This window comes from Lithobates pipiens, unplaced genomic scaffold (genome assembly GCF_037356315.1).
Source record: "Lithobates pipiens isolate NorthernLeopardFrog02 unplaced genomic scaffold, aLitPip1_a1.2 Scaffold_18, whole genome shotgun sequence".
Lineage (NCBI taxonomy): Eukaryota > Metazoa > Chordata > Amphibia > Anura > Ranidae > Lithobates > Lithobates pipiens.
In genome coordinates, this window is record NW_027507758.1 from 344,371,880 (window position 1) to 344,399,693 (window position 27,814).

A 27,814-nucleotide genomic window follows, 5' to 3' on the forward strand; every position below is an offset into this window, starting at 1 on the left:
AACATGACTAACAGATGTGATGGCAAACAAAATGGTAACCTAATGGTAAAGTTTTCCAATGGAATGTCTCCAATAGGTTTCTGAAGAGCAGAGGACACCAAGGGGAAGATCCAATTCAAATTGAGTTAATTATATGAGCAACTTCCTGTAGAAAAACTTTGATAAGGGATTGCAAAGCAAGGGTTTTCTGAAAAAAGGATATATATAAGGCAGAAACTTGTCTCTTGAGGGGCCTGGGGCCAGACGCTGGTCAAGACCCAAACTGCAACTGAAAACCCAAAATACAGGTGATTCGAGTATTCCCTAGAGACAAGGATAATGTTCTTGCACCATGCAAAGTACATTTTGTGGGGGTTGGATTTCCTTGCTCTGAATAAAGTGGAAATACCTGAAATTACATACTCCTTTCCTTTAGGAGATGGTTTTCAACAGCTCTGCTGCTGTTAAGCAGGATGGAACAGGGAGAACCTGTTTTACCTTATCCGTGACACTGGGCTTTACCCATTACATTGGGTATACCCTTGGGAGGGGTCTTCATTGTCTGGGACATATAGAAAGGGACCACAGCCCCCAACCTGTCTATCACCATGCCGCTAGCTTCACACATTGCATTTCATGCCAAGGTGAGCACCTAACACAGAATCTAGTGGCGAAACAAACATGACAGGCTGACCCCCATGTAATGGGGTCCAGGTACTGTCCCAAAGCCAATCAATATGGAAAGTGCTAGATATTGATATATTACAGATATACATACCGTTAATGATAAATGATTCAGATAGTTTTTAATGGTTTAAAAACAAACAAAAAAATGTTCTCCAAGAGGAGAACAGGTTAATCAGCTAACACTACTAGAAAAAACCTGGAGCCCCATAGAGTGGGTGGGGATATATGGGTAAGCTCTAGGGGTACTGCAAGCAAAAGTTTTTGCCAGTGTCCAATCACCTAAAGGTAGCGAAAAATAACACATGATCTATGACAGCCTCTCTCAACAGGGGTGCTTTCTAAGGTGCCCAGGGATGCCATGGCAAAATGTTTAAAATTTGCCCCAACTAAGGCAGGCGAATCAAGCATTTTTGTTTCAGAGACAATGTAACTACTTGTCCATATTCACTTTAAAGACTAATGCTTTATGTTCACTGCACACATTACAATCTGTATACAATCTCCTTTAGATCTACCAACAAGTATGTAAAAGATAGAGCCTGCCTGACTGGATAAAGATTGATTGGATAGATTAGGTAGGTCCTCATATTGCATAAATTTGGTAGCCCTATATTTGCTTGTACAGAGATTGTATGTTCAGATTGTAATGTGTATGAGGTAAGTCTAAGATTTGTGGACCAGGAGCTCCGGGTCCGCCTCTCATCCATTCCTGCTAGAATAGAGAGGTTTTACGTATCATCCCAGGCTCAGGTTTGCCATGAATGGTAACATTTACATTTTTTTACATTTATGACTGGTGTGCCCGGAGACTATGCATAATTGTCAGGGGTGCCTTGACAAGAAAAGGATGAGAAAAACTGCTCTATGAATACCAGTCCTGTGACCTGTACAGTATGATTAGGATACAATATTTACTCTGCCCTATGCTTGGGAAAACAGATAAAACACAAGGAAAGCAAAGCCAAAAGGAAAACAAGGAGGTAACAGGTTATACTTGCAGAACTGCTTGAGATCCCAGGATATATTGAAAGATGTAATATTTTAAGAGTATAGCAAACCTTTGAAAACATTTATATACCATTTGATAACATGCACATTATATCTATTAAAATATGCTTCAGCAATTATTTTATAACTATTGTCTTGACCAATCCCCAAAGGCATGACTCTTACCTGATCCTTGAAATAGCCAGACTGTAGATTTGAATATACTGTATAATTTCATCCAGAAGACGATCTGTCATTGAATCAAAGTCAGCAAATGTATCATTCTGGGGAATAAAATCAGAAGATATTTTAATAGTTTTTTTTAGAAAAGAAATTATATGTTCAGTCTGTTTCTTCATTAAATAAGCATATTGTATGCTACTGGTACATGTAATATATTTATTTTTGTATTATTAGCACATTTAATTGCTCGGTAATCTCTGTTTACATATTTCAGGTATACCATTATGAACAAGTTTCACAAAATTGCCACACAGCCTACATTAGCGATAAACAAAATGTAAGGGCTGGTTGAGAACAGCAATTATTGGTTGGTGAAATATTACTTTTGATTAATACGTTATGCTAAAATATGGCTCTGTAATTTGGAGCAAGGAAACCATGAATTTCCAAAATTGTGGCTTGCATGCCTGATACTAGCGTGCACTTTATGTTCTCCCAAAACCTAGGAAATTGCAACCTGTACAGAAAATATCCCCTTTAAAAGGGGTGATGGTAGTATTCACTAACATGTTAAATGTATGTTTCTTTCACACCTGATTCCTCTCTGACATAAGGAAGTCTTTTCGCCCTCCAGGTAGTCCAAGTTCTATGTATGTTCTTACCAAGCGGAGGTCAGCACTATTGCCTACACAAGACAAGACAGTACAAAAAAAAAAAAAAAATTAATAAAAAAGATACTGTATATGTTTGCTACACATTACTATATAACACTGTGTATTTCCTTTTACAATTAAAAAAACAAACAGATTGTTTGCCTGTTGGTTTTCCAGACGTAAAGACATTTGTAACAACTGTAACAATGTTGTAACATACTTGAAGAGGAATAATGTAAAACTGGTTGCCTTTTACTTATTATAAATTGATGAGCTGCCTAACATTTTAATATCCAACTATCTGAGGTCTGGTGTTAATCCTTCTATGAGATTCAGGACCTTTTTTTGTGAGTGATAGGGAAATCCCTAAATACATACAACTAAGATCTCAAGGTTTTTCACAGATTAATTACCTTTTGCATGACGTATAAAGAATGCATGTCATTCACCAGGGATATGCTAAACATATGAATAAGTTAAACATATGTACCAAAAGCCAACTAGGAAAGAAATGTACAGTATCTGCCTTTTAAATGTTATTCATCTAATTTATTTTCCTTTAGTACAGTTATTTTTTTATTTTATTTTTTAAATGTATTTCACTTTTTGCTTATAAACAAGTGCACTATTAACTAAAATGTGCACTACAATACATAAATAAAAAATATTCTTAAAATGCCACACCCACCCCTCCTAGTTATGCCACTTACCTGTCCACAGATCTTTCTTGTGGGGCCACTGGGAGATGCACAGGCTCTCCTGGTAGACGATTGATGGTGTCAACGGCCTTACCACAGGAATGAACGGGGATACTGTTCGAGAAGTGCCTGTGCAGCACCCAAAAAGCCCACTGCCGAGATCAATGTGGATTGTGGACATAATTTAAAATTAAAAAACTGTACTAAAAGTATAATCATTTAAGGACATGTTATCTTTTTATTTTCAAACTGTCTTTCAGATGGGTCATCTTGCATGAACTCTGCTTGTCATTTTTTATCTTCTCCATCTGCTACTTAACCTGAAGTAACCATAGATGTTTTAGACAGTCAAAAGTGCTTGGTTTTCCTATATGACTTGATCTTCTCTCCAAATAGTTTCTTCTGGCCATCAAATCATGTGGAACCATACTGGGTAGTGACACCCTGATGCTTTACAATGATGATGGTGCTATATAAGTTAATAAACATACCATTCCTCATCCTTACTTCACGATTGCTCTAAAAAATCATGAAACATTTCTCTTTAGATACCAGTGACCGATATTCAAGTATCAATCTATTAATTTTTTCACATAAAATGGAATTAAACCTGAAACAAAAAAAACAGAAAGAAGAAAAGAGAATAAAAGAAAAGAAAGAAGAAGAAAGAAGAAGGAAGTAGAACACACCCACGAAGTACATGTGCATACTAGGCACATTATAACTAAAAGCCCCTGGGGCCCAATAGAGAAAAATTTGTGGTGGTCTAATTTTACTTCAACACATCCTTGACATTTATGTCATATTTACCATCTAGCCCATGAACACACACAATCAGATGGATCCCCTCTTCAGAACTGTCGTCTTCCTCCACACTGAAGTATGGACCTGTGGAAGCCAACTGAGGCACATCACTATACAAAAACCCAGGGAGTTTTAATTGCTTTAATTCTTCTTTGGCCTGAAGGAACCTACAACAAACATACAATAAAATATAATAAAAATATGGGCAAATATAACAGTATGGTGCAATTTCTTCAAACTAAGATATGTAAATTGGCACAAACACTTAGTTCACTCAAGATCTTCCTGACAGGTATCTCAACTTCCTATCTTTAAGTCTTGCTGCATGCAGTACATTGTGTGGGATCATAGGACAAAAGATTGCACATTAATTATTTCTCCATACAAAAAATAATTTCTACTTAATATGTATTTGACACAAATACACACTATATTATATTTACAGTGGAACTAAAACTGGCCACTCCTGCCAGTTTCTTCCCATCCCTCTGTAAACTGACCATGGTGCATCATGGCTGCTGAAACCAGACACCGTGGTCAGTTTACGTGCCTCTGTCATCAGCAGCCTGATATCTGATCTCCTCTCTGCTCCAGTGTCCTCCTCCCCCCCCCCCCCCGCTGCTCTTATAACACTAAGCTGTATACACCATCAGCACTGCCTCCTATTGCAGTGTCCCCCTCTGTGAATGATGAATGAATATAAATGCTGTAAATACCTAATTTCACAGCCAAGATTGTGATCACATGACCAGCCAGCTCTCTCCTCCTCCCATCCGCAGGAGAATCTAAGCCCCGCCCGCTACATCTCTCAGAGCAGGAAAGAAGAAGGCTGGCCAGTCATGTGATCGCAATCTCGGCAGTGAAATTAGGTATTTGCAGCATTTCGTTTTATAAATCACACACAGAGGGGGATACTACAATAGGAGGCAGTGCTGATGGTGTATACAGGTTAGAGTGGCTTAACAACCACTTTAACCATTGTAAATCCTTATGCTGCTAGCATTAGTAAATATTGTAGATAGGAAGATATACAATATTTACTTTTTTCCTTGAATTGTTTCAGCTGCTTCCTGGTTTAGGCCAAAATGTTGTCATACACCCAGGAGGTCTTAATGGGCATGTTTCTCTTTCATTGGAAGGAGGGGAGGACAGACTTTTTCGGATACGCACACCCTCCTGTCTGTATGCCTGACATAAGAGCAGATGGATTCCAGAAGTCAATGCTACTTGAATCATCTAATACAAAATTAAATGATGCAGCACAAATAAAGTCCAAAGATGGTCACATAGTAATATGTAGTATTGTGTAGGAAAGAACAGTAAGGCCACCACGTGGTGAGGACAATCTTCTCTTCAAAGTGACATATCCTTCCACCAGTAAAATATACTCTTACCGACTGAGATGGACCACTGATTAATCAGATGTTCAAATAGGCAGAATCCCACATGTGATATATATATATATGCAGGACAGACAGCAACGTTTCCCAAATATAGACAGGAAGGCCTCAGGTGATAGTCTTCAAAACCCTCAGTCTGTAATAATAGTAATAAAACTCGGGTGTACTGACTTCACACATAAATTCACACAAATTCATGTAAATCCAACCATGCTTCTGCAAATGGACACAAACAAACACGCAGGGATTTCTTCAGAATAACAAAAGTGTTGGATTCACATGAATTTATGTGTGAAGTCAGTACACTTGTGTTATTATTATGGACTGAGGGTTTTGAAGACTATCACCTGAGGCCTTCCTGTCTATTTCTGGGAAATGTTGCTGTCTGACCTGCATATATCGCATGTGGGATTCTGCCAATTTGACCATCTGATTACTCAGTGGTCCATCTCAGTTGGTAAGAGTATATTTTACTGGTGGAAGGATATGTCACTTTGAAGAGAAGATTGTCCTCACCACGTGGTGGCCTTACTGTTCTTTCCTACATAATACTACATATTGCTACATATTACTACGCGACCATCTTTGGACTTTATTTGCGCTGCACCATTTAATTTTGTATTGTTTCATTGAGGTGTTGTGTTTTTCTCCTTTGGGTGTTCAGCTTGCAATCGTTTATTTAATCTGTATGTGTGTGCGCTGATTGGATTTTTCATTTATACTTGAATCATCTGCCCTTACTCAAGATGGCCACAACTAGATGTGCTAAGAGGGGTGTTTTTCAAAGTGATTTTTCAACAAAATTAAGCATGGAGACATGTATGGATAGGCGAGTTTGCTATTAATATTAAAAAGGAATTAAATTGTGTTTTCAGTTCATTTGAGCACGGAAATAATTATATCCAAACACCTACAACTAAGCAAAACTACCCAAAAGCTAACCGCTAACACAATCCCCTACTTCTCTGCTTAAGCCTAGGTTCACATTTGTCCGATTTGGCATGAGATTCAACATGCTATTGCTGGCAATGGCATTGTCCAAATCGGTGTGGCACCACACTGATTCCCAGAAGTAGTTCCTGTACTACTTTTGGAGACTTCAGGGTGCGATTTGTATAGACATCTGGGCAGGAACACGCACAGATGTCTGTCAAATCGCCCCCAAAGTCGGACTGCATTGCCGGTTGAAATCTGTGAGTTCAGCTGAACTTGTACAATTTCTAACCCACAGCAATGTGAACCTAGGCTAAAGCACTTACCTCCTGACCATAGTTACATAGTTAGTAAGGTTGAATAAAGACACCAGTCCATCCAGTTTAACCTGAGTGAGTGTCTACAATTGTCCCTATCCCTGTACATCGCACACTCACATTGGTCCCTACCCTCAAGGAGCCCACAATCCAAGGTCCCCATTCATATACTATGGCCAATTTTGGACCGAAGCCAATTAACCTACCTGCATGTCTTTGGAGTGTGGGAGGAAACCGGAGTACCCGGAGGAAACCCACGCAGGCACAGGGAGAACATGCAAACTCCAGACAGGTAGTGTCGTGGTTGGGATTTGAACCAGCAACCCTTTTTACTGCTAGGTGAGTGCTAACCACTACACCACTGTGCTGCCCAAATCTGTGAGTTCAGCTGAACTTGCACGATTTCTAACCCACAGCAATGTGAACCTAGGCTAAAGCACTTACCTCCTGACCATAACTGAGCCATTAGGACTGCTATTACTTTTCTACCAAAATGTCTTGTAGCAAACCAAACCTGCTGCAATATTTCAGTGATAATTATTCTGGCAACAACATTTAGTAAAATAAAGTTAAAAATGCAACAAGCCCAATGGACGGAGCTAAGGTTCAAATATCTGACTGCAGGAGTTCATTAGAGTTAAAAGAATCCAGAAAGAAGTAAAAAATATCATTTTTTTAACCAAAAACTGATGTTTTAGGGGAACCTGTATTGTTAAAAAAAATATGTAGGACTTCAGCTGAAATGTAAAAACTATAAACATACTATACCATTACAAGCCTCTCCTCTTATAGATCAGCTCTCAGGAGCACCCTGAAATCAGAGCACAGTCACATCCTCCTTGCATCCCATGTAGCAATAACCAAAACTCATGATAGGTCAACTGAGACTTTGACACCATGTAGTAGTAGTGGTGTGCCCATGCTTTTACTTTTTGTGCGTAAGGCGTTTGAGGAAGACCAGGGATTAAGGTGGGCTGTGGATGTTTGGTTTACTATGTTTTTATCACTACAGGTTTACTTAAAATAATCAGTTTGTACCCATTTAAAGCATTTATTTTGGCAGTCTTGTATTTTTTTTTTAAATGTAGCATTTCAGTTTTTAGTCCTTACACTGCATTGTAAAATTAAAAAATATTGAGATAAATAAAATGGTACTCACGCTAGCATTAAAGGCTTTGGAGAACTTTCATACCAAGCAAGAGATGAGCATGATCCAAACATTGCACCTCCTGGTTGTTTTGTTACAGTGTCAAGTGCGTGCCTCGAAGTAAAAACAGTTCCTCGAGGGGAGTCTTTCAATGTATAAGAAAAAGATAGACAACTGGTTGAACAAACACCGGGCATGTTCAGTGAATCTTTTAAATATTCAGAACCAATCCTCTCAGACCTTAAACACTTGTCATGTGCGGAATCATGGATAACTTCACATTCAGGGTCCTCAGATTTGTATAATGGGCCATCTGTCTCTTCATAGTAGCCATTCTCAATCATTTCTTCATCTTGTTCCTCATCATCCTCACCCTCATCCTCCTGCAACAATGGGCCAACTGGCTGCAACTTTACAGTCTCCTTGGCAGGACTGGCATGCTTAAAATCCTCTGCAGGGCTAATGTCAGAAATATCAGTGCTACTTTGAGAGCCAAAATAATTTTCTACTAAACCTTGCTTGACAATGTCAGTGCTGTTGGCGGAAGAAAGTATAGCAGCAGAAGGACTTTTACTCCCAGCTTTAGACATGTCTTGGTTTGATAGTTTTGGTTCCACGTCACTGTATTTCTCTTTGACGTTTTGCAGGAAAACTTCCTCATCCATAATAACTGAGCCAGATACCACTGACTGCTCTCCCACAACAATAACTTCAGGATCAAGTGCAATTTGAGAGGCATGATAAAGTGTTTCTGAAGTTGGGGGTTCTCTAAAAGTGGTTATGGAGCCAGCAGGGGGTACAGGAATACTCTTAAATTCGTTTGGAGTTTCCTCATCAGAAATAGCAAACTGAAAAAGTTCTCTGATATTTGAAAGAGAGGAATGGACAGGTACATTTTCTTTGTCAGAAAACACAACACTTTGAGGCTGTAGGAGAATGTTGGATTTTGTGGAATCAAAGTTTGGCAATTCAACTGCACCCAAGTCCAAGACAGTTTTACTGTCCTTCATCTGGCCCTCAGGAACAACAGAAATCTTAGAACTTTCATCTGGGGACAGTTCATCATCATCAGACGGTAAAGAGTTTATGGATGTCAAGGATGACTGGATTTCACTCAAAGCACTTGTGCTTTCGGTGCAGTGACTTTCAATGGTGGCTTTCAAGTTGGATTCCGGTTTTAGCAAAAGAGGTGAAAATACCTTGTCATTTGACACAGGATCATGCTCAGTCACATTTTCCAAGCAGAGTTCTGGATTTGGATGGGTTGCAAAAGAGCTGGGTTCACTTTCCACACCAGAATCAGAAAATCTTGAAGATGCACAGGTGATGCTGAGATCAGGCAACTTTATTGTATCTCCACTTACTATAATGTGGACCTCTCTACTGCCACTATGTAGTTGGTTGTTTTTAGGCCTGGTCAGAAGATCCTCATTTCCAGGAAGTTTTAGATTACTTTCCAGTGCAACCTCTTTGTCAAATACAGAATCTGGCTCCAGTGATGGAGTTGAAGACCCGGTTAAAGCAGATAAGTCCTGCCCCTGTATGCTGTCCTTAAAGGCCATAGTCTTAGCACCCTCTGACTTAGAGCTAAAAATAACAGTTACTTTTTCCCCTTCATATGAGTTTTTGTTACTTGGCTTAACCTCTATTGTCCTCAGACCAGAGGGTACTGTGGAGTGTCCAGAGTGGCACTTCTCTATTCCAGGTAACACATTATCCACATATGTACATCCAATACCTGCTTGTGTACCAAGTGTACCAGAATTATTGGAAGTGGAAAAAGATGCTAAATTGCCAGAATCACCAGCACTGCTGTGGCTTCTGTCAGTACTGTCACTACTTGTAGACGGTGGCCTAGTTGTCACGGTTGTAGATGGGAGAGAGTTATGTCGCTTTTGCCAAGCTTGCAATCCAGATGACTTTGTGTCACTTGCTAGAAACCCTGGATGAAGGTTATGTCCATCTTTGTGGCAATGTGAAGGCCTGCCTTCAAACGATTTAGACATAGCCTCGGCTGTAGCAGCTTTTAAACATTTGTAGCTTACTAAAACCACAGAATCCTTAGAATTCTGCTTTACTATCTTTTTGGGATTATCAGTTTTCATTGTCCTCATAAGTTTATTTACTTTTGTTTTAGATTTATTATCATCGTCATTTTTTTTGGTCTTTGTAAGAGGCTTTTCACTTTCAGTACACCAAGATGAAGCAGAGACACCTTCTGCTCTGAGTTTTAGTTCTGGGCTACTAGGAGCACAAACGTATCCCTCCTCATTATCAAGTTTCTCAGGTTTGCTAGATTCTGATCTTTGCAAGTTCTGAACACCCAACCAAGGTCCATCCAAATCTGCAATATCAAGGAAGGCTATTAATATTAATAGCACAAATAAAAATAAAATAAAAAAAACTGTCTAGTCCATTTGACATAACAGTATAAAACAAAGAATTAAAATCGGTAATACTATTAGATTTACTGCTAAAATTATCTATGATGTGTGGGTCTTAATTACATGACATGTAGAAAATACAATAGTGATTTATAAAGCATGGAAGAAACAAAAAGCAACAAGTAAAACGATCATTGAGGTGCAAAGCAGATAGTGGAGATCACCCAAACTCTAATATATAGTAAAAAATAAAAAAAATAAAAATAAAAAAAAAGTTCGATCTGCAGAACCTTTTATATTTATTAGGCAAGTAAAAAATTCATAAAAAATAACAGCAGTTTTGGATCCGTTAGGACCCTTCCTCTAGTATAACAAGCATGAAAGCTAAATTAAAGCACATTCTATAGCAAATCTCTCAGACTAAAAATTAGCAACACCTGATTGCCAGTTTCTTTCAATTTTAATTCATCAGCTCCTTATATTTAAAAAAGTGGAGAAAACAAGTAGCTGCATTGTTTATATAACCAACTGGATACTTAGGCCCCGTACACACTGCCATTTTTTTTTTTTCGTTCAACCCAGCGGGCTGAACTCCCAAAAAGTTAGGAGCCCGCGGTACTAACTATGCACTATTAGTACAGTGACCCCCCCCCCCCCCCCCCCGCCCAAGCGATTGTGTTCTGACAGGGGGGACTGCCCTTCTGCCAGAAGACACCAGTCAGATGCCGATTGGCTGCTGTTTTTCCAGCATGTCTGTTCAACAGACGCCAGCCAGCTTCTGTCAGACAGGGCCGAATGTCGACCAGTTTCTGTTGAACCGGCCGATATTCGGCGCATGTGTACCAGGATTTATATGTCATTTGTCTAGCGTCTCCATTCACTCTCATTTGAGAGTCTAAAAAAACATCCTAGTGAGACAAATCTAAGAGCTATAACAAGTTATTAGTTCCTTAAAGTGCATCTGTATACTGCTCAAGTTCAGCATATTTATGTAGCAATAGGCAGCTGCAGATAGACTGAGATAGATAGAAAAGCTTGTATTACTACAGTTATCCCTGAGATAATATAGCATTTGATCTGCCTATATAATGTATACAGCAACTTCCAACATCTGTCTCCACAGGCATAAACAAAATTGCTTGGCTGAGTGTTTATGACATTATTATTGGATATAACAAGTGTGGCTAAGGGCAGAAAATTGATCCTCTGTATCTGGCTCCCTTCTGAAGTTTATAAGCTATTTTAGTCTCCATTTTCTACTAAAAATGGAAATCCCTTTTATAGTAGATGCACCACAAGTTCAGTCTGTGTACTTTTATTTAACCTGTACTTACCTTCCGTTATATAATCTAAATATCTATCTTCAAAAATAATAGGTAGTGAGTTAAAGTCCCCATCCAGCTCACTGCACTCTAGAGGAAGAGGAGGAAGAGAACTGAAGTAGGAGGAATTCTTGATCGCTGTTGACATCTGAAGGTGGCTTTGGGCACTGTGGGAGCCAAAAACAATAGCCATGTTTGAAAAAAAAAAAAAGAAAGAAAAAAAAAAACGCACACAAAAACATAATCTGGTCTTTGATCTGTCTATAAAATTATCACTGAAGAAGGCTACCTACACGAATACTAATGTGGGAATAAACAAATTTTGCACATCAAATCTCATGCAATAAACTTTGGGGTGAGTCATGGAATGACAGGGATTCAGAAAAAAATGATAATTACACAGACCTTTAGGTCTTGATGATAAACACTAAAATAAACTCAGTTGAGCCCAGGATGAGCGATACAGCACCCATTACAGGCCACAATGCATTATATGTACCTGTGAACTTAGCTGCAGCAGCAACTTTGGCTTCAACCAAAATTTGCATTTGTGTTATAGGTTGTGTGATTTTTCAGACTTAAACATATTTGTTTTGTTTTTTTAGGTGTAAACATCAGTTTTCTTGTGGGAACATCTCTCCAACAAATGCCATTTCAACGGGGTTTGCACATGACTAGTTTTTCTGTCTTCAAATACAATGGGGAAATAGATAGTTATTCTATGTGGGCAATATTACACATTTTTAGCTATTGTTCTAGAGCAGCTATTTCGAACATTGTACCCAAAGTTGTGTCAATAAGGATTAGCAATAGCTTAATCTTTTGACCTATCTCACCCATGGCATGTATGATGCTATAGTGCCACCTGGAGTTTGGAGTTGGAACATAGAAATTGAAAGCGGCTTCTCTCATAGAAATTGAAAGCGGTTCTCCACCCTCCGATGCCACAATCTGCACCTTTCAGGGGGGAGGGGGGTGTAGTTACCTGGATAATCCAGGTATCTGCACCCACTTCCCGCCCCCCCATTGTGTTCTGGGAAACACACAGTTCCCAGGACACAGCGGGGACCAGCAGAGACGCGCAGCGTGACTCGCGCATGCGCAGTAGGGAACCGGGCAGTAAAGCCGCAACGCTTCACTTCCCGATTCCCTGACAGATGATGGTGGCGAGGGCAGCAGAGAGACGAGCGATCGCTCGTCATCTGCCGCCGACATTGCTGGACCCTGGGACAGGTCAGTGTGAATTTATTAAAAGTCAGCAGCTGCAATATTTGTAGCTGCTGGCTTTTAATATTTTTTTTTTAAAGGTGCAGAACCGCTTGAATTAGAAGGAAAGAGGTAGAAAAGGATACACTCATGTGGAATGGTAACCTACATTTCTAAATAAAATTCATGCAGCACAAGCTGAAAACAGAGCTCCACAAGACCAAGGAAGGGCTCTTCTAGGGGAATCCACAAGATCAAGGAAAACTCTGCCAGAGTGGAGAACACTAAAAGCCACACTATAAGAGATAAATAGCAAGAACCCATTTTCCTGGAAATCGCTTGAGATGGCTGGAGTCCTGTTTGCTATGGAAATAGCTTACCAGTCATAATGCAACCCAAGTGATTTTTTTTTTGTGTATCCCTATAGCATACAGACTTTCGTCAATGCTCATTTTCTAGGAAGGCTAGATAGTATGTGCACATGTGATGTATGCATGTTTGTTTTCGCTCAACTGTTAACATTTTGTATATGCAACATTCTTGTTTATTACATGTACACCAGTTACTACAGGGTTCTCCAATAACTTGCTTTACTGCAAAGTAGCCGATACAAGCAAAGCAGCATGTAGTGTGCAACCTGGTTTAGAGATCATTAGACAAATTAAAGCCCAATTAACTTTTTCCTCCTACAGTAAAATCAGTTTCAACTAGCAGTCCCCTGCATTCTTATGTGACTAGTTCACATAAATGTGCTGCAGCTTACTACTTTTTAAATAACAAGACAAATACTTTTTAAATAACAAGACAAACTGCATTTTTGTGTATTTCAACAAGGTAAGCAGAGCCCAGTGATTAATAGTATCAGGCAGTTTTGTGCAAAATAAAAGGAAATTTTAAAAAAAAAAGCGTTGTGGGTAGAAGAGACTATTTTATTCTGCTATAAATGTTTTTCCCCCTGCCTGCTTGTAATTTTTGTTGGATTTGTCCAATTTCGGCATGCTATGGGCAAGTGCAAGGACGAAGTAACAACAAGGGATGCAAGTGTGCAAATACACTGAGCAAACTTGCATATTATTGCAAGAGCTCCAGGGGTATCTACTTTAGTTCCACTTTAATGCATCTTCAATATAAAGAATCTCTGCTTTGCATGTTTCTAAAGGACTTGGCCAGAAAAAAAAAAGGGCATGTAAATGCATGTGAAAAAATGCTGTACACCTTTTGCACAATAATAAATAATACATGATAATTTAAGGTTGGTATGCTAAACAATGAAGTTTTTCAAGTTATCACATGCAGGTTTTCATGCTTACTGCAATTCTTGGTATGCCAGGGCTGCTTGTCTGGGATGCTCAAGGCAAAAGAACGCTTCTGCAAATCTGCGTACCTAAAAATACAACCAGCAAGAACTAAAAAACTCTGCACATTATAAATCTATATTACTAAGACTAGTATCACTATTCCTACTATTAATAAACTTAAATTATTAGTATAATGAACAGTTAAGATCGCTGGCAATTAGTATGAATGACATTCTTTACTTTTTCCCTGGAGAAATAAAAAAAAAAATGTAAACCTATTTTTTCATGAACTAGTGTTTTTGACATCAGGACAGTGGCCATATGAACTTTTTTTAAAAAAAACTTACCAGCAATCTTACTGAAAGCTTTGCTGTCTCTTGAAACAGGATATGAAAATAAACAAAATCCAACCAATTTAATTAACAGTTTAGCGGAGATTGGCAGTTCAAGCGGAAAAGCCCCATCTGTATGTGATCAGTTCCTATATCACCACTCCATTCCTATTGCGGTAATCTTTACAAGAAAAGGTTGTGATATTTACATTGCTAGGGGAACGAAACTTCTACCATATGCATAAAACAATATTACGTAGTAAGGTTTGCTCCACAATTCATCAAGGTGATCTGGCAAGCCATGGATAAAGTAACAGCCCCAAGATAGTGAGTGAAAATGAAAAATCACAAAAGGCGAGGGCCATCAGAGAGCTGGGCACTCAAATGCTGGCCCAACAACCTGTAGGCTGTCTTTTACTCACTCGTAGTGTATGATGTTCCTGTGCTACCATTGCTGTAACTTCATCTTGCAGGACAATAACTTCAACAAACTGTCCCCAAAGAGCCATTAGCAGAGAGCAAAGCTGTGCAAGGTTCATGTTAATCAGCTCTGCCAGTTCATCAGGATTATCGATTTTCTAGTGAAACAAAATAAATAAATAAATACAAATATTTGTGAAGCTAGAAACACAGTTGTTCCCAGTAAATGTTTAGCAGAAAGGTCATTTATCAGGACAAAACAAACAAATCAAGTAAACTATGCTTTTATATGCACAGTCCAATTTTACACTTAAAGTGGGAAAAAAAACTAACACTAAATATCATTACAAACATCCCCCCCCCCTCCTACCTATCCTGCATACCCTGTATACAAAACAGCTTCACAGCCATTGTGGGCGCTCCCTCCTCTTCCCAGGGTATGCAGGATAAAGGGAGAAGGTACATTTTTAATAATAGCGTTAGTTAGGCTTTACTTCCACTTTAAGGCTAGGTTCACACTATTGCAAATTGGATGCGGGTTTCCCCGCATCCAATTCACATAGCAGGAGATTGTGACCGGCTCCCTATGGAGCCAGTTCACATATCTCTGGGAGTAGGGATGAGCTCAGGTGTGTTCGCATGGTCCAAGTGCAGAGCCCGCCAGGAAGTCGGCGCAGCGCTAATCACAGGCAGTGAGAAATTGACGATCTCTGCAGCCGCCCATGGAGGCAATGTCTCACTGCCTGTGATTAGCGCAGCGCTACGCCGACTTCCTGGCGGGCTCTGCACGTGGACCATGCGAACACGCCTGAGCTCATCCTTACTCTGGAGCGGCTCTAATGTTAATTGCACAGGAGTCCTGTGCGTCTTTTGGTCCAGTTAAGGTCTGAATTCAGCCAGAAATTCAGGTGGAAATCGACCTGAACCGGTGAATGGAAACACACCAGACCCCCGGCTGTGAGCTGCTCCGTGCTCTAGTGTGAACCCAGCCTGAGCCTAATAAAACTTAAAGCGGGATTCCACACTAAAGTGGAACCTCCGCTGATCGGATCCCTCCCCCCCTCCGGTGTCACAATTGACACCTTTCAGGGGGGAGGGGGGTGGAGATACCTGTCAAAGACAGGTATTTTCACCCACTTCCGGGCATAGACTCTCGTGGGAGTCTACGCCATTTCCTGCCCTGCCGCGCTGTCTGCTGGGACACACACGGGTCCCAGTGACAGCGCGGAGATTTCCTATTGCGCGGCGCGGCTCGCGCAGTAGGGAACCGGGAAGTGAAGCCGATTCGCTTCACTTCCTGATTCCCTCACCTAGAATGGTGACTGCAGCAGCCAAGAGCCGAGCGATCGATCGGCCTCGGCATCGCTGGAACCCGGGACAGGTGAGTGTCCATTTATTAAAAGTCAGCAGCTGTAGTATTTATAGCTGCTGGCTTTTAATATTTTTTTTTTTTGGTGGAATCCCTCTTTAAATCTCCAATAAAAAAGTTATCTTACATAAAGGAAAAAGATATTGTATACACATACCTTAACATCTTCACAGAGTTCTGATAGACGGGCATCAACATCAATTTTTTCTAAGAAAAATACCAAGATTGGTAAAGTCAACATGAATTTGGTCACATAATTAAGTATTAAAAATTGCTAAAAACTGCTTATAAATGAAATAACCTTAGAAGAAAGCAATTTATGAACCAGTGAGTATATTTTATAATTCCATCAGAAAGAAATTTACATCATACTGTACAATAAATGTTTTAAATGTTGTGTACTAAAACAAGCAGAAAAACATGAAAGCGCAGAACTGATTGCAACACTATTGCATGTGATATCAAACTGCTCAGCATGTACATGGTATAAGACACACTTGCAATCAATTATGAACATGCACAGGTACTGGAAGTGTACTGTGTGCAGAAAGCAGTGTGTGCACTTTAATCTAGTCCCTCAATCTGGCTAAGGCCCCTTTTACACTGGTGGAGTCTGCCAGCGGATCTGCCCACTCAGCAGGGGATCTCTCTGCTGAGCAGGTGGATGACAGCCAGCTATCCTCTATGGACTGTCGAATGAAAACAACCCGCCTGTCTGTTTTCATCCGACTGTCATCCGATCTGATCCACTGGATGGATTGGGAACAGATCCCCAGCCGTCTGTTTTTAGCGGACATGTTCGGATCGGATGTTGCCAGGTGTCAATGTTAATTGACATCTACCGCTCCGTAGAGAGCAATAGATGGTTCAGATCGGGTCTGCCTGAAAAACTGACAGGCAGGCCCGATTGATCCATCGTTGTGAAAGGGGGTCTAATAATTTCTGTAAAGGCTTGTGTTTATCATAGCCTCTCACATCCATCAAACTTTCTCAATGAGAGATCTAACAAATTATGGGCAACTTTAGGCTGCAAATAACAGATGTAACACCACACTAAGTAGCAAATAAAATAAAAAATGTTTTTTTGTTATACCTAAACAAAATAAAACCGAAGGTGCATGGTAAGGGGGCTATACCAGCAATGACAGCCTACCCACTTTCTCAGTACAGATTTCCTTTAAAGAATGGAGACAAATTCAGGGAAGCAGACAGCAGGCAAGGCTAAATTATTTTGAAAACGACAAGAAGTAACTATAGATAAACAAATGGCAACATGGTGGACCGTGGTGGCGAACACAGTGGGATAAAATAGAGACTTTGTTTATCGTCCATAGGTGGGAGTTATAGGATTTTCTGCTATTTTACGTGGGATAGTTTCAACAGAGAGATAGTTACACATCTGCTATGCACAAGTCCTGTGCAGTGGTTTACCAGATTTGCTACTTTTGGCATACACCAGCAATACATAATCCACACAAGAAACTTGCAATTGTCAAAAACAGGTTCTCAGCTTTTGAATCCAACTCTTGAAAAAGAGTTTTAATGCGGTTGTTTGAAAGAGGATGTAAAATATTGATTTTGACACTTGCAAGATGTTACTGCTAATTTCATTTTGTGTTTTTCTTGTTTATGTGGATGCATGACAAAGTATATTTTAAATGATGGTCCAGACAACTTTGGCCACTAATTGCCAAAGGTCCAAAAAATCCTCTTAGCAGTTTTAGAGAGGTAGCCATAAAAGTGCCTAGACAGAAGGTGACTGCCATGTAGTGTAGTCAAGTTGGAATAAATAAGGCAACTGTCACTAGTGTACTGTATAGATACAATGCAACTATGCAACACAAATGCTGGCCAATCAATATTGAGAAGGTAAAGTCAACTAGTCGTGATGCATGCATTAGATGATCCTTATTTTTCTGGAGACAAAGCTGATACCAGGGAGCACAAGTGTGCATGCTAACACACAGATTATTCTCACAGTCATTGCACCAACCTGTGTTTTATGCCAATGGATAGCTTAAAAGGAGAAGTTCGTCCTTTTACAAAATAAAAAATAGTAATAATAAATGTACATGTTTCTGCAGGAAAAAAAATGTGCATTTATTATTTATTTTTCACTACAGTCTATAAGGCACAGCAATCAGCAGATCATGGGTGCAATGTCTGGATCCTGCAGACACTTGGAAGGCTGTACGGGCAGTTATTGAATGGCAGGAATGGACTATGAGAATGCTCACCAGTGCCCTCCCAGTTCATTGAGAACTACAAGCTGTCAGCTAAAATCACTGATGGTACTTGTAGGCAGGCATTCATTCACAGGAAACGGTTAATGAATGATGCAGCTGTGTGAATGGAGCCCTGCATGGTTGTGCGGCTTTTAACCACTTAAGCCCCGGACCATTTGGCTGGCCAGACCACTTTTTGCGATTCGGGACTGCGTTGCTTTAACTGACAATTGCGCGGTCGTGTGTCGTGGCTCCCAAACAAAACTTTTTCCCCACAAATAGAGCTTTCTTTTGGTGGTATTTGATCACCTCTGCAGTTTTTATTTTTTGTGCGATATACAAAAAAAGAGCGTACATTTTGAAAAAAAACACATTATTTTAAACTTTTTGCTATAATAAATATCCCCCAAAAATATATAAAAAAACATTATTTTTCCTCAGTTTAGGCCGATACATAGTCTTCTACATATTTTTGGTAAAAAAAAACAAAAACAAAAAACAAGCGTTTATTGATTGGTCTGCGCAAGTTATAGCATCTACAAAATAGGGGATAGTTTTATGGCATTTTTATAAAAAAATTTTACTAGTAATGATCATCGATTTTTATCATGACTGGGACATTATGGCGAACACGTCAGACAATTTTGACACATTTTTGGGACCATTGGCTTTAGTACAGCGATCACTGCGATTAAAATTGCATTGATTACTGTAAAAATGTCACTGGCAGTGAAGGGGTTAACACTAGGGGGCAGGGGAGGGGTTAATACCCTATTTTGTGTTCTAACTGAAGGGGGATGGGACTAAGCAGGGAAACTAACAGATCGCCGTCCATACTCTGTATGGACAAACGATCTGACAGTTCCCTGCTCAGAGAACCGGAATCTGTGTGTTTACACACACAGCTGCCGGTTTCTCCGTGTGCCTGAGTGATCGGGGGAGCCCGGCGGTGATCGAGACCGCCGGGCACTCGCATCAGCTCGAGGAGCAAGCGGGGGACGTGCGCGCCCCCCCCCCCAGTGGCTGTTTATGTTACCGACGTAACATAACGGCGATTTACGCAGCCGAACCATGCTGCCACAGTACAACTGCGGCGGCTGGTCGGCATGCAGTTAAATCGTGACAGTGGGTGGGGAGAAAAGATCCTCTGGCCGCTATCACAGGGAGGGGGGGATTAGGGAATGGGGGAGGAGACAGGAGTTGGGACATGCTACATGTTTCACCATAAATATGGGTGGAAGATGTAACATGCTCTAAAGGTGAACTTAGGCTTTAAGGCTGCATTCACACCTGAGCATATCATTTTCAGGCAGAAAGTCACATGATTTTGTATAGGTCAAAAGGTCACCAATGTAAAAAGCAGAAAAAAAAAAAACCTGCTTGAATTGAGCTACAAAAAAGCTCAATTTTCAGTTTTGGAGCATTTTGGAGTGGAGATGTGAACCATCTCCATAGAGAATAATTGTTTTTTTTTTCTCCTTCAGCATTTTGGAGCTTCAGGGCGTCTTTATGGACTTTATGGCGCTGACCTTTGCCTGGGGTAAAGACACCTTCTTCTAGGCTGTACGACTAGACCCAAGTACCCTAATGCTCTCTAAAGAAGTTTTCTCTAGATTGATGACCCAACCTAAGCATTTCAGGTAATCGACTGTGGTGACCACTCTTTGGTTTAAGCAGACTACTGATTGGTCTATTAAGAGCAGGTCGTCGTCCAGGTATGCTATTATTGCTATACCTTGAGTCCTTAATCTGGCCAGAAGTTTTGTAAGCACCCGAGGTGCAATAGCTAGACTGAAAGGCAAGGCTACAAACTAAATCTGAAGTTTTTCTACTACAAAACGCAGATACTTCTGGTGGGCGGGGAAATTAGGTAAACGTAGGTATGCCTCCTCCATTGTAGGATGGAGACCGAATGGATTGATTCCATGCGAAAAGAACGAATCTTCAGGAACCGGTTTAGATCTTTGCGATCTAAAATGGGTCTGACATCCCTATTTGGTTTTGGTACTGTGAAAAGGTTTGAATAAAACCCTTACCCCTGCTCATCCACGGGGACCACCATGATCCGTTTTGCAACAAAAGTCGGTCTAACGCTAGAAAGAGAGACTTCTTTCTCTCTGGATCTTTGGGGACATTTGACCTGAGGAAACGAGGAGATGGGAATTCTGGGAACTCTGTAACCCATTCCTTCCTACCAGACCTTAGAGAGCTGCAGAAGTCTTCCCCCCCCACTTAAGCTAGCGGGGGTGCCCCCTCATAAAGAGGCTTTAGCGTTCTGTCTTGCAGGTTTCCTCCCCCAGGACTTCTTTTGTCACTAGGGTTGACCCTGAGGTATACCTCTTGAACCTGACGGTGGAGGCTGCCGCGTCTGCCTGAAGACTGATGCCCCTGGCACTGGAAAAAAGAGCTTGTTTAAATGAGGGACGTTACTCTTTTCCTTAACTGGCAAAAAGGGGTACTTTTCCCACTTGATATTTTTTGGATATATATGTACAGATCCTCCCAAAACAGTTTTTCACAGCGGAAGGAAAACCAGCCAGGAGCTTTTGCATGGCACTTCGGCTGACCAACTTTTTCAACCATAAGATTTTACGTATATGTACCAACCCAAGCGTAAGGTGAGAGGTTTGAAGTATAGAATCTCTGATTGTGTAATTTGTAAAACACAAAGCCGCTGGCAGCTTAGCTAATTCCTGGGCCTGCTGTTCAAGGAACATCTTGAGTACCTGTTTCAAATGGTCTCTCAAGGATTGACAAACCCCAATTGCCACTCCTGCAGGTTGAGCCACTGAACCTGTCGAGGAGAAAATGTTTTTTAACAGGGATTCCAATTTTTTATCAGTTGGACCCTAAGCATTTGTGCATTGTCAAACAGATAAGTCAAACTTTTATTCACAGAGGATATCGCAGTGTCAATTGGTGGTATACTCCACATCTTAGTAAAAAAAAAAATTCCTCCATAGGATAAAGCGTTAAAAACTTTTTGGGAGGAAAAAAAAGTGTTTATCTAGGTGATCCCACTCAGAATAAATAAGCTTTATTAGTAATGAATGGAAAGGAAAGGCATGCAAGGCTTGTGGAGACTTTAGTGAGCCCAAACAGGAAGTGGACTCTTTAATCGACTTTGTTAAGGGTAGCTTAAATGTGGAGCGGACCCAATTTCTCAGCATGTGAAGCTGAAGAAAGTCCTTCATCACTTAATCCCATGGAAGAGGAATCAACAGCCTCTTCATGGTCCACTGAGGGGGATTCATCTTCCCCCTTCTCACAGTTCCTCAGTTTGAGGACCCTGGGTGGTAGAAGGGGACCTAATGCATTTTCTTCCACTCCGTAAAGACGTGATTAAAGCCGCCAATCTTTCCTCTAAACCACTTATAACTGAGGAGAAGATCTGTTCAGTTATATAGACAGGGGCTGAAGTGTCGGAAGCAATTGCAGCCTCTGATGACCCACTCTGACCAGCCTTAGGAGCTGAGGGCAACCCCTTTGTGTCCTTGGTCTTTGTGGTATTTGAACTACCTCCTCTGGTCATAGTGCTGAGCACAAACACAGAGATAACACCAAAAATGCACCCACTGCTGAACAATAGTCCAGCAACTGCTGTTATTAAGCTCAACCTGATGCTTTCAAGTAAAATGTGGCTGGGAATGCCTGTGTCACCAACTCACATGCCACCTGTCTGCTGTGTGTCCCTCCTAGCTGCATGCACCTTAAAAAGGTGCATTTTATAACTATGCAGCCCGCATTGTGGACGCTCAATTCGTGCTGACGCTGCTAAGCGCCGTCCCTTCCTCTGACTACCCACCACGCTCCCTCCATCAATTAGATTGTTTTCCGCGCGAGCGGGCTCTGATCCAGACCGGACCGCATGGAAGAGGACTGGGGGAGGAGAGCAGCCGAAGGGAACCGCCTAATGGCGAGGGGAGCGGCGCGGTACACTGCCGTCTAGCGCCATGCTCCCTCTGCCTGGAGGAAGCTATCCAGGTGGGGGATATTCCTGGGAGAAGAAAACCCCAAGACTTTACCCGGAGCCTTGGCCGGAGGAAATGTGCAGCTTGAAACACAAAGGCGAGACTGACAAGCATGAACAGATACATGCTCTTGACAGCCCCCAGTGGCGACTATAGAATTAGAAAAAATCTTTAGGAATCTCCCTTACCTTTTCCAGCTGCAGGATTCTGTGGTAACAGACCCAATATTCACCTCTCGTGGTGGGCTCCGTTTAGAAAACCTTCAGGGACTGGGGCCCCCTTTTTATCGGGGGATCCACAGCCCTGGGTCTGTAAAAAGCACCTCACCAGGAATATGGCTGAAAAAAACAGATACTGAATCCCGGGGTCCAGCGCTCTTTATAAAAAAAAAAAAAAAAAAAAACATTACAGGTAAAACCTTGTTTCTTTGAACACGATGCCCGGGTACCATTCAATTCAGCCTGGAAAAGACACATTGAATGGATCCCGTTGCATGGCTTGTCCCAGTAAGGAATATTCCAGCAGAGCTCAGCACAGCATATCTTTATTTGCGACCAACACCTAAGACACTGGCGAAAAAACTAAGGTATTCTCGGTAAAGGGAGGGGTTATATGGGGAATTTCATTTCCCATACAGTGTCCATCACCTGAAGGTGCCATATAACCCATACAGTTATCACTGTGGCTCTGTGTCCCGTGATGTACGATAAAGAAAACTAAATTTAACCATTGTAAAGGGAAAAAGAAGCAAAGTGAAATCTCCACATGGGGACAACCATACAGTAAACAAGAATCAGAGGTGGAATTTCACCCGTTGAGCAAATTTTATGTGTACTTCCTGTGTTGTTTGGGACAAAAAGTGAAATTAAATCTCAATGGGGCAAAGAGAGCAAAAAAAAAAAAAAATGCCCAACGGAGTTCCAAGCCAACTTGTCCATGAGTTGATGGATTACCACAAATTAAGATTCCAGCCTAAGGCTAGTTTCACACCATAGCGATGCGGGAACGCCGCGAATCCGCGGCGTTTTCCCGCATCGCATGCCTCCCGCCGGCAGTTCACACTGCCCTATGCGGACTGCTGGGAGTGTCAATGAAATGTTAATGACACTCCCAGATCCGTCCGCATATCGCAGTGCGATCTGCACACTCGCACAGGAATCGGATCGCATGGTGTGAACACCCATGCGATCCGATTCTGCTGCGGACCAAAAAAAGGGTCCCGTGCGAGTTTGCGGCGGGAGCGATGCGAATTCAGCCATACTATCTGTATGGCTGAACTCACATCGCTACGGAGATCGGATGTGATTTGCACTGCAGTGCGGTGCGAATCACATCCGGATCTCTCACCCGCAGCGGTGTGAACCGGATCTAACACTAGCTGTGCTTAAAAATGTCCCCTGCCCCCTCCTGGTACCTATCCAGCCTAGCCTATATAAAAAAAAATCTCTAAATCTGCACTGTGGCTGCAGGGGGAGAGCTTACAACGGCTTGGCTATAGGAACCTATGAGTGACGTCACGGCTCTTGGAATCCCCAGCTGCTGTTGTGTGTCCCCTTTTCTCCCCTGCAGGCCCCCACTCATTAACAGGGGATCATGTGACCAGACTGAACTAAAAAATAGGTAAGTACACACATATTTTTGACACAGGTTAGGCAGGGTAGCAGGCGGGGAAGGGGACTTTTTAAGCATAGTTAAAATTAGGCTGGAATTCCACTCAATGCATGTGAAAATACCTTTTATGTATTACTTTATTTTTATGCATTTTTAAACACTACTAGCATCATTTACTGATATCTGTTTAAATGCCTATATTGTTTTATACACCAAAATAGGCTAGAGATAAAAAATGCCTTTATGGTAGTCACCTAGAACTGTAGTAAGTGGCTGTGTAAAGCCAGCCATACATGATCGAAAGTCAGCCATTTCTGCAGGGACCAGCCAAATTTTGATCAATGTATGGGCACCCTGGGTGTGCACAAGTCGATCGATTGACTTTTGTACAGTCAGCCTGTCTGATTAGTGCCGTGATCAACACTGATCACTGCGCCGGCAGAAAACAACAGCTCTGCGGGAGGGATTCCTCCATCAAAGTCAACTGTGTTAATAAGGGAATCGAGACATTTTTCCTTCCATACAAATTGCATAATCTTTGGCCTACCTAACTGTTAAATGCTGCAAAGAGAAATTTCAGATAATCGTTAAGACTGTACTGCATTCTTCAGAGCTGTCATTTGTACATAGGTGTTTATGCAGCTTATGGGAAGGGAGAGCACAAGGTAGATCGGACCTGGGTGGCAATGCTCATTCATAGGCCAGAGGAGCAGTAAAACTCGCAATTTTATAGCTGCAATCTACATAATGCATAACAAATAGAGTTTGGTGGAGAGTAAAAGATCTCTCTATTAAATATATTACATATATTTACTGGATGGTTGGGGTCGCAAATCAGTTGCAGGAACTGTGCCAATTGAGTCTTTAGAACAAACCAATTGTGGATTCAGATTGCTAACATTCACCTAAAAGCTTATGATCCCTGCAAACTTTAAGGTAGAGGCCCAACAAACTAGTAAAACATATTTTTAATATTCAAAATAGGATTTTTGTACTCATCATAAATGTTTTTGTGTCCATTAACAAAGAATGTTTTTAATCACTGTGTGGTTATACAGCCAACTACAGGGGAATTGGACACTGGCAAACAAAGAACTGTATTCCAAGTCCAAAATAACCTCTCCCATTAACAGCATGCCTTTGTTTTGTGGCAAGTCAGTACCAAGAGCATCATCATAAATACAGAGGGCAATATGGATTAGCATTTGCGGTGTTCCCCGCCCCTCATTTAGACAGTTTTTGGACATCCCTAACAGACCCAAGAAAACAAAACAGAATTGGGAACTGCCTACAGCCAATAAGTTGTCTTTATTTCATGAAGTTAGCGATCACCTTGAATTCCTGGTAAATCTTAGAAAGCATGTGAAAAAAATAAAAAATACCTGGGGGCAAACTTGCAAACCTGGGAAACAGTAGTTTTATACTAAAAAGCCAAAGAACCACTAACAGTGGAGGGATCTTTGAGACCATAAGCTTGGGTGATAGTCCATCTGAGGTCAATACAGGATTACAAAAAAGATATCAATCTTCCTTAAAGAAAAACTCCAGGAAAAATCTGTTTTTAAAATGTATAATTTTAACCAGCTTGGTTACCTGTCACTGTAGTAGTCTGACTTCCACAGTGCTTTCCTGTTCTGGTGGGTGCCAGAGCAACTTTCGCGCTGGTAAACTATACACATGGAGTCACTCATCTGGTACCTGAAAACATTCAGAAAACGTGTCAAATTCTTTTCAGTGAATACAAGGCATTCTCTGAATGGACAAAGGTAGATCATTACTTTATCAGCTTCTCTGAACCTCATTCAATCAGAGAATACCTTGTATTCATTAATAAGAACACAATACATTTTTGTGATGGCGGACGTGCCGAGCGAGCAACTCGGTCTTCGCACCAGACAGAAAAACGCTTCAGCACTGCAGAACAGGAAAGCGCTTCCTGTAAATGGCAAAGACTGCTATGGTAGTTTTGAAGCTATTCTACAGCCCCCCTAGATGCAGCATATTAATACTTACAAGTAACCAAGCTGGCCCAATTTATATGTTAAAATGAATTCTTCCTAGAGTTCAGTTTCAAAGAAGCCATGGCTGAGAGATAGATTCACACTACCTGAACCATATCCAGACAATGTAGAAAAATCTCCTTTTGGTGAACTGGAAGAAGCAGGAAAAAATGATAAAAGTACTCAGAAATCAAAAAGGATTCTTTTCATGATAAAGCTACCAGACCAGAACAGACACTTCCTGAAAAAATAGGCCAGGAAGCCTCTAGCAGACCACCACTGAAGTGAAATTTAAAGCTACAGCCATTTATGCCACACATTCTATAATCAAGGTGCCAACTAGAACAGTGGTGAGATACCCATTATGTGATTTTGACCAGATAACCATGGTTTGGCAAGGTAAAGTCACAGCCAAGATAAAGGTACAAGGAACAGGGTTTTAGAGAGGGCTTCCAACCGCTTATCTGTTGGGTCCTTAAAGATGGACTCATCTTCCACCAGTATGGTAGCTGTAATAGCTTCGCTGGAAGAGACAAGCTGGCAGAAATGAAAAAAGAAGAAAAAGCTGAAGAAAGATGTCCAGCCCCCTAGGAAACCAGCAAAAAAACGAGACATGCTGGTAGTGGGGGTGGGTGGGTGATCCTGAGCTCACCTACAGTGTCATTTCTTGCCAATGTCCAATTCTCCTGTAGGTGGCAGTATAAAGCAAAAATTTAAAAAAACGTCTGTGTCAATCAATGACAGAGAAGAGGAAACTGCATTATACCAGTATAAAATAAAAGGTTTCCATTTGTCAATTCTAGTGAAATACCTATATTGATGGCTAGAAATAAAGAGAAAGTTATTTCATACAGAAAAAAAGCAAATATATGAATGCTAACATAAGGCCTTAACCATGATACTATTGTTCAAACCCAGCTTGTAAATATTAGTCAAAAGAGCATCAGCTTTTTTTTTTGTTTTTTGTTTTTTTATAAGATATATATTTTTAAACTCTTTTCTTAAATCTGTTTTTACGATCTAGAAACAATTTTTTTTTACAGATAAACAAATACGTGACAAAGGGTTCGCAAAGCTCTATGAGCTCACTACATAAACAATAGAGCCGCTTCCTTTGTAGCTCCATTTGTCAGACAAACTCCTATTTTCTTAGTTCTTGTCAAATTTAAGCTTCTAGCTTCAATTCACTGCACTGCTTTGGTCGATTTTGCTGGATTGCTGCTTTGCTAGTGGCTGTTCCCTTCTCAGCAATCTGCCCCAATATGCTGCTGCATGACTTTTGCTGTACCTCGGATCCCTCGGTCATGCAGGCAAGGTACATTGCACTGCAACTCCTGCAATTAAAACATAACTATTTCATGGTTGTTTGAGTATCATGACTTTACAACTGATGTGATACAAGTATCTTGGCTCAGGACGCTATTTCCACTCTTCAAGTACCTGCAAAATCTCTGAAGACAGATGTTCATTCTATCGACTTCTGTTGAGCAGTAACGGCCATAGATGGATTGAAATTTGGCATGTCCCTGCTGAACCAGGCCAAATTTTAATTAGTCTATGGGCAGCATAACTCTCTTGCCATGAAACCACATTTGGAGTTTCAGAAATGGTTTTGAAATGGTTCAAATCATATCTTTCTGACTGCTATCACCTTGTCTCTCTTGCTGGATTTCAGTCTGAAATTGTCCAGTTTAGTCTGGTGTTCCTCGAGCCTCTAGTTTGAGATCCTTACTTTTTAGCATTTATAGGTTTGTCAGCTGCTAAGGTCACATGGCCTCAGTTATAACTTCTGTGCCAAATATCCAACTATATCCTTAACATAAAAATATAGATGACTTAAACTTTTCTTCAACTAAACCGTGACAAGACTCAAACAAACATCCTTTGT

At 40.9% G+C, this 27,814-nt stretch overlaps 1 protein-coding gene across 8 annotated transcripts in view; it reads right to left on the bottom strand.

Moving 5' to 3' along the window:
• FAM135A (family with sequence similarity 135 member A) overlaps positions 1-27,814 on the bottom strand; it is a 177,707-nt gene that overhangs the window by 20,845 nt on the left and 129,048 nt on the right. For all 8 annotated transcript variants that reach the window (XM_077487410.1, XM_077487412.1, XM_077487405.1 and 5 more), the window contains 8 exons: positions 16,277-16,326; positions 14,753-14,908; positions 14,011-14,084; positions 11,507-11,661; positions 7,801-10,132; positions 3,998-4,158; positions 2,430-2,521; positions 1,840-1,937 (listed from right to left, as the gene is read on the bottom strand). In XM_077487410.1, the coding sequence (XP_077343536.1) occupies positions 1,840-1,937; positions 2,430-2,521; positions 3,998-4,158; positions 7,801-10,132; positions 11,507-11,661; positions 14,011-14,084; positions 14,753-14,908; positions 16,277-16,326 (3,118 nt within the window). The remainder of the gene's footprint in view (positions 1-1,839; positions 1,938-2,429; positions 2,522-3,997; positions 4,159-7,800; positions 10,133-11,506; positions 11,662-14,010; positions 14,085-14,752; positions 14,909-16,276; positions 16,327-27,814) is intronic.